This window comes from Coffea eugenioides, chromosome 9 (genome assembly GCF_003713205.1).
Source record: "Coffea eugenioides isolate CCC68of chromosome 9, Ceug_1.0, whole genome shotgun sequence".
In the NCBI taxonomy this organism is placed as follows: domain Eukaryota; kingdom Viridiplantae; phylum Streptophyta; class Magnoliopsida; order Gentianales; family Rubiaceae; genus Coffea; species Coffea eugenioides.
In genome coordinates this window covers 10,788,223-10,796,312 of record NC_040043.1, presented here as the reverse complement: position 1 = coordinate 10,796,312, position 8,090 = coordinate 10,788,223, and the positions used below count along the sequence as shown (strand labels likewise).

Below are 8,090 nucleotides of genomic sequence, written 5' to 3'. Positions count from 1 at the left end.
CTTGAAAGTTAACATCTTATGGGTAACTTTTTTATATATTGTCAGTGAATAATTTTCTTTGCACTGACGGTTCAAATCATGCTACATAACATGAACTCAATTTTGAAATTCAAATAATGCATATGTGACATACATCTATAACTGTTAGTCTAAAAAAATCACTATATTGTCGGTGTATAAAAAGTTAATCAAAATCTTATAGGTACATATACATACCTTTTATGGTATTAAGTGACAAAAATTTAAAAAATACAAGGTGCAAAAAGGAAGGAAATTCAACAAGAAAAATTTATTTAATTGTTAATATATTAACAAATTAAATCCATAACTTTGGAGAAAAATATGTCTTCCCAATTTTGGAGCAGACATATCAAGTATATGTTTGTTAAGGTATTAAAGCACCAAAGTTCGGTTCAACTTCACATTTAGCTGAAAGACATATTAACTGAATCAAAAAAAATCAAACCCCATCAACATTTTTCAAGGATGTATATGGAAAATTTATGCTTTGGTACAAGCATTTTTTTTTCCCTTTTTGAATGACAGCTAACCGATAACCTTAAATAGCAAGAATGCAAAGAGAATTTAGAAGTATACATATGTTGAAGATCCAATGTGCAATTTCTTTCTTGAAGATCCAAGAATGCTATTTTCTTTTTTTCTTTTTTTTTATAACTATAGGTAATTGCTTCAACTTTGAAGACCAAAATAAAGATTATATAAGCTTTAGAAAGTATAAAAATAAAAAAGGAACCATCATCCTTTTTCTAATCCAAATTATTTTAATTTAAAATTGTTTAAATATATTGAGATTTTTTTAACCATAACTCTATTACATAGCCTGCAGGTTTACCTATAGTCAATATGCTATATTGAAGAACTCCTACGACTCCGTAATCTACAGCTTTACCTAATGGTCAAGCTCGAGTTGGACAAGAGAATTTGGATTAATTTTCTGTTGACTGAGATTATATACACTTTTACCTTTCGGTACATGTCACTTAATTCTAATTTAAATTTAAATATTATTTTTTAATATGTGATATATATTCAAGAATGATAATATATACACTATCAATATATACAATAAAATTTATATTCAAATTTAAGCTAAAAAATAAACAAATATCTTAATACAAATTCGAACTGGCTTATATGCTATATGATAATATTGAACTCTGACTCATGTTGCTTATATTTTGAGCCAATCTAATTTTAAGTTCTAGTTGGACCTCAACTGATGTCAATTTAGGTAAATCGAACTCAAGTAACATGTATTCCTCGACCTCAATTGAGTTGATTGATGTCTTGATTGATTATTGCTCGAGTTTGATCCACACACTGAGTTAAAACTTAATTTTAGAATACTAGAGGAATTACATTCATTCATTTACATCATTACTAAATACTAAATCACCAATTCAGTGTACTTCATTTCCAACTATATCTTCATGAATTCATACAAAAAAGAAAAACAAAATGCACATAAGTAGCATGAGGCTTATAATAATATTTAATGAGCCCATAATCTTATGGAAAAAAAATTAAATAGATAATGCAAATCATAAAATAATCCTAAAGGCAGCGAGTCTTCCACATGGCCTAGCTGGGCAAACAGGCAGCAGTTACTTTCAAAGATGGTCATTGGACTCATTACAAAATTAAAAAGAAACAAAGAAATAAAACAAAGAAAGAAGTTTCTTTCTTTCTTGAAAGAATTATTTATTTCCCTTTCTTACATCCATCTCTTCCTCCATTGGATTACAGAAGATTCTCAGAAACCCTGCTGGCCTGCCAGCTCTTCTCTCTAGGAAACCTATGAGTAAATTTCAAGCCAAAAACAGGACCACATGAAGCCTTTCTGCTTCATAAGTCACTGGCTACTATACCATTTATTACCCAGAATTGAGTTCTTCCAAGTTGTCTACAGATGAGTCTTCCAAGTTGTCTACAGATGAGTCTTCCAAGTTATGATCTTTTCAGGCATTATAATATTAAATTGCCTGAAATCATTGTACTTTACTCAATGGTTCTATATTTTGTACTCGTAGTGGTAGTAGTATAATGCTTAGTAGCACAAAGGGTTGAACTTTGGAATCTTCTGGTAGTTGGAGTGGGCACTCTGGGCAGTGGTTTGTGTCAGAACAGATGGGTTGTTTATAAAACAACAGAATTCAGAGAGGTTGACCTAAAATTTCTGTCTTTTTTGGGGAAATTATTATTGTTGTCAAAAAAAGATTATCTCTTTTGGTGGTTTTAGGACTGAGATTTTGGGTTAGTTTCACCTTGTTTTTTTTTTTCTTCTTTTCCTGTGGAGTTGTTTTGTTGATAGATTAAGTCGCTTGTTTGGTCAAATTTGGAGTTTTTTCTGAGGTGGGTTTTCGGTAATTTTTAGGTTTTTTTTAATAAGAAAGAAGATGCATTTGATTCTATGCTGAAGGATCTGATTTGGAGTTTTGGGAATTTCTGAATCTGGGCTGAAGTTAGAAGTCAAAAGGGGAGTTGCTGTTGAAACTAACTCAATTGGAAGTGCATTGGACTAAGTTAAGTTGCATTTTGATGTTAGGAGAGGGGTTTAGTAGAGGTTAGTTGTGGCTCTTGAATCAGGTCTACTTCTGCTGGAAATTCAGTTGCTTAGTTTTTTTCTGGCTAGTTTTGTTCAAACATGGCTTGTATGAAACTGGGATCCAAAAGTGATGCTTTTCAGAGGCAAGGCCAGGCATGGTATGGTTTCTTAACCCTGTAACTTAATGTCCTCTTGTTGATCTGTTGTGATGGTTGGTTTGCCATTCAATATAGTCTGGTCTGCAGAGTGCACATGTAATTTTTCATCTCCTCGTGTTCGTCTAATTGCGTCAGAGAGAGGTCTTTTTTCTTTCTTAATTTTTCGAATTCCAAGTTCTACATAAGTTGGATATTGACGGTCAAGTAAAATGTTTGTTTAACTCTTCTGATTTTACTAAAACTCCCAGATTCACTTATGACTGTTTTGGCTGGAATCATGTGTGTCTGAGATTGAATTAGTAACTCTTACAATTTAGAGGGCAATCCAAGTTAAAAGTTGTTCTAATTCATCGAGGTCTTTCGTTGTGATTGGAAGTCTGTGTTTGTGATCCTGAATGGTTTCAAATCCTGCAAGTTATGTTGCTTTTGGTATTTGGTGTGTATCACTATTGTAAAATCTGATGAAGACAAGCATCGTGTAGAAATTTCTCCGTTTTCTGGGATGAATAGCTAGCTTGTGAAGAAGCATTAAACAACTACCATGAACTCTTGAGTTATGACACTCTGGCTTGTATTTTTGTTCAGTTGTATACATCTGGACTTTCTAAAATTTGTGGAATCCTGTGGTAAGCGAGCTTTTTCAGATAATTAACTAATGCTCGGTATATTGAATCTAAGACCACTATGTGGGTATAAAGTCTATGGGTATCCTCCTTGCTTTCTTGTCCTTTTGAAGTATCTTACAAGATTCCTTGCTTAAGAAAAATGACTAATTTTTAACTTTAACAAATTTGATTGCATATTTTCTGCTGAACGTTGACCTTTTGGTTCTCCTGTGTAGGTTCTGCACAACTGGTCTTCCAAGTGATCTCATCGTTGAAGTTGGGGAGATGTCATTCCATCTACACAAGGTACATTTCAATTAAATAAACAAAAGCTTTATCAAATGGTGCTTTAGTTGTGGTACACAATTATAATTATTTCCTGGAGAAAAAAAAGAGAAGTTTATTTTTGTGCTCATTTATCCTTTTTTTTTGTGCTCATTTACTTTTTGAACTTCAAATTAACTGAAGTTCCCTGGCAATATTGTGGATTACAAGTTTTATTGCTTTTATTTACTGGTTTATTCATCTTAATAGTTATTGACTTGTTTTGCCACGATATAATTTCATTCCATTATTTCAGAAATTCAAACAATTTTGTTATAACTGTAAGGATATATGCAAGGATTAAGGATCATATGTCTTCCAGCATCCACTAAGTATAAATTATGTCCATTGGAGCTCAAAATTGTGTAAATTACAATGCCAAGAAAGGAGAAGTCTTGTGGAGTTTTGATCTGTTTTCAGGACATTTGTCTGCCTTTTTTTAAGTTGTGAGTAAATGAGGAAGTGAGCTACTGCTCTATTTGTGTTTAGTTTCTCTTTTGGCATCTCTATGATAATAGCGTTTAGATCCAAGTCTCTTTATGGTTGAGTGTCAAAAGCACAAAATGGCTTGAGAGAAGGTGTAGCTTATGTAGTCAGCTGGTTAGCTTCAAAGTAACCTATCAAAAGAAGTCTTACTCTGGCTTGTATGTGACACAACAAACAACATGAGAAATCATATGTTGCAAAATACCTAGTTTGTTGAGAAGATCAGTCATTGAACCTAAATATATTAGACATTTCTTTTCGTCCTGGTTTGAACTTGAATAATTAGTGCAGAACTCTTATGTAATCAGTGGTATTACCTTTGGACAAACTTCTTTGATTGTCTTCATCCTTAGTCATAACGGCTGCAATCCTTATTCTACTTTGTAATTCCTAATGTGTGCAGTTTCCATTGCTTTCAAGAAGTGGGGTTATGGAAAGACTGATTGCAGAAGCATCTGATGAAGGAGAAGAAGGTTATTTAATTAAGCTGCCAGACATTCCTGGTGGGGCTAAAACCTTTGAGCTGGTTGCCAAATTTTGCTATGGAGTGAAACTTGAATTGACTGCATCCAATGTTGTATACCTTCGATGTGCCGCTGACCATCTTGAAATGACAGAAGAGTATGGAGAGGGCAATCTTATTTCACAGGCTGAAATATTTCTCAATCAAGTAGTTCTAAAAAGCTGGAAAGACTCTTTGAAAGCACTCCAGACATGTGATGATGTTCTCCCCTATGCAGAAGAACTCCATATCACAAAAAGGTGCATTGAATCACTGGCTGCCAAGGCATCAACTGACCCGAACCTATTTGGTTGGCCGGTCATGGAGCATGGTGGGCCTATGCAAAGTCCTGGTGGAAGTGTCTTGTGGAATGGAATAAGCACTGGTGCAAGGCCAAAACACTCAAGTTCAGATTGGTGGTATGAGGATGCATCAGCTCTTAGTTTACCTCTTTACAAAAGATTGATTTCTGTCATGGAATCTCGAGGCATCAAACAAGATATTCTTTCTGCCTCCCTTAGTTTCTATGCCAAAAAATATCTACCGGGGATAAACCGCCGTCAGAGTGCTGGTGAGTCTAGTAGCCGTCTTACGGGATTGGGGGCAACTCTTACTGAAGAGGACCAGAAGCTTTTACTCGAAGAGGTTGATCGCTTACTTCCTATGCAAAAAGGCCTAGTCTCCACTAAATTCCTCTTTGGGCTACTTCGAACAGCCAAGATTCTTCATGCAAGTCTGTCTTGCATATCAACCTTGGAAAAGAGAATAGGGATGCAGCTTGATCAGGCCACTCTTGAAGATCTATTGATGCCTAGCTTTACTCATTCTATGGAGACTTTGTATGATGTTGATTGTGTGCAGCGGATCCTCGAGCATTTCTTGGCAATGGATCAGGTAACCGGAGGTGCATCACCTTGTTCAGTGGATGATGGCCAACTGATGGGGTCACCTTCTCTGACACCAATCACTATGGTAGCGAAGCTAATTGATGGGTACCTTGCAGAAGTCGCCCCAGATGTTAACTTGAAACTACCCAAGTTTCAATCTCTTGCAGCTTCTGTTCCTGAGTATGCTAGGCCGCTGGATGATGGCCTTTATCGTGCAATTGACATTTACCTAAAGGTGAATTTACCTCGCTAGATCCTCCAAGCTTGCAGGCTTTTAGTTTTAGGGTTCAGTGTCATTCCACTAGAATGCTATTAATGTTCCATGTGCTGTGCTGTGTTATTCCTACATTGCACCCTCAGATTTAGTAATTGAATCCAGGATTGAGGCCCAAAATATTTTCTCTTAGTCTTACAGTGACCTTTTATATATTTGCAGTGGGGGATATATGGCAGGGCTATGTGATGGGTTAGGTCTATCTTGTACTGATAGAGTTTCTGAGAAATATGACCTTATATAACAGGCAAACAACAGGGAGAAACCCATAAAAATAAGGTAAACAACTGAGTAGATTCAAGTCACTAGATTGATTAGATGCATATAATATGAAGGTAAGAAGCCTGTTGTTCTTTCCTTGTTGAAGCATGTGATCCACTGGAACCTGAAAGTAACCCCTAGTCTAGGGACCAGAAAAGAAAGAATGCAATTCTTTTACCACACTTTCTTAAGCGAGTTAGTAACCTCTTTATGTTTTTGTATTTGTAGTCCCACCCATGGTTGGCGGAGGCTGACAGAGAACAACTCTGTAGGCTGATGGACTGCCAGAAGCTCTCCTTGGAAGCTTGCACACATGCTGCACAGAATGAGAGACTCCCTTTAAGAATTATAGTTCAGGTTCTTTTCTTTGAGCAGCTCCAACTAAGGACCTCCATTGCTGGCTGCTTCCTGGTCTCAGACAACCTCGATGGTGGTTCGAGACAACTAAGAAGTGGTTTGGTGGGACCAAATGAAGGAGGCTGGGCAACAGCGGTGAGGGAAAACCAGGTGTTAAAAGTAGGAATGGATAACATGAGAATGCGGGTTTCTGAGCTTGAGAAAGAATGCTCAAACATGAGGCAGGAAATCGAGAAATTAGGACGAGGAAAGGGATCTAGCACATGGGGTAGTGTGTCTAAGAAATTTGGATTCAGATTGAAGTCTCAAATGTGTAGTGCTCAGGAGGGATCCATCAGTAACCAGAACAGCAGCACTGGGAAGGCTGAGAAGGTCAAAGACAAGAACGGAAAGCAGAAGAAAAATTTGTCTCTGGATGATTAGCATTTTTTTCTTTTGGTTCTTTCACTTTTAGTTTGCTTTCCAGGTTCTTTCTTTTACCTCAGGATCAAAATTCCGCCTCATATTCTGTGTCTAATTTGGTTAGGTTGTTCATTGATTTATCCTGACCCTCATCTTTTGTAAAAGAAACTTTCTTATAAAGTGTAATTTTCTGTATCTTGTGACAATTACTGCATTCTCTACACCCCAAGCCCGCCTGCTGACTGGGCAAATGTTAAAATACTGTCAGTAAACTATTCAGGAGTTCTTAGTAATTTGGTCAGTAAACATTTTTATTTAGCCAAAATGGTCATTCAACTAATTAGAACATGCATTTTGTGACTGAAAACTATTTGACTAGAAGTGAAAGTTTTTATTAGTTGAGTGATAAAAAATATATTTATTTTATTAATTATATGATTCTTTTGCTGAAAATAGTTTAGTGATTTTTTGGCTATTTGCTCTAAAAAGACTTGACGGTATACGAATTATCCTCAGTAGCTTACTTTTAGACGGGACGTAGTAACCGTAAAACTTTGTAAGAGTTATCACAAGGTTTACAATTTGGCAAGTTAACTTGATAGATTATTATAGTCATTTTACTTAAGTTAAAATTTAATTGATCCAAGCATGATTGCAGTAGACACTAATTATGTTCTTTGGATCCAGATTCTTTGCGGTTATAGTAGTGATTGCAGAAGACAATTCATGATGATTGGATGGAGTGACTTAAAATTAGATGGTTGTGATTAAATTTGTAGGTACAGATTTGATGAAGAGACAAGTTGTGTTTTTGCATAGCGAAATTTATACAAATAGTAGTTTACATATTAGATTTGTACTTTTTACGTCTCTCACATATGGAATGATGATATTTCATCCATTACATATTAGTTTTGTACCTTTTATGTTTTTCTCGCCCGAAATGATAATTTTTCATCCCTCACAAATGAAAAATGCATATTTCTAGCCCTTTAACTCATTTCTACTCATATTCTTGCCAAGAAAAAAAATCATGTGCAACACATGGCTCACAAACTTTACAGGTAAAATTGGAAGATCGTAGGAAAAAATAAAAATACATCCCTCACATTTCTTTTCTCTATGTCCTATTTTTCTAATTAAGAATATGGCAGTAGCCAAGGCTACCTCCTACCATCATGGCGGTGCTGCCATTCGTTACCACTACTTTTTAGTTACAAAATTTCATAAAAATTCAACTTCCTAATGAAATTTTGTAAAATTTTAAT

The 8,090-nt window shown here is 35.4% G+C and overlaps 1 protein-coding gene across 1 annotated transcript; it reads left to right on the top strand.

Moving 5' to 3' along the window:
- The first annotated feature begins 1,744 nt into the window (after positions 1–1,744).
- On the top strand, positions 1,745–7,128 carry LOC113782968 (BTB/POZ domain-containing protein At1g30440). Its single transcript, XM_027328957.1, has 4 exons — positions 1,745–2,724; positions 3,566–3,635; positions 4,543–5,763; positions 6,292–7,128. Exons 1-4 carry the CDS (start codon positions 2,666–2,668, stop codon positions 6,841–6,843), a joined length of 1,902 nt encoding a protein of 633 aa, XP_027184758.1. The 5' UTR covers positions 1,745–2,665; the 3' UTR covers positions 6,844–7,128.
- Positions 7,129–8,090: the final 962 nt, after the last annotated feature.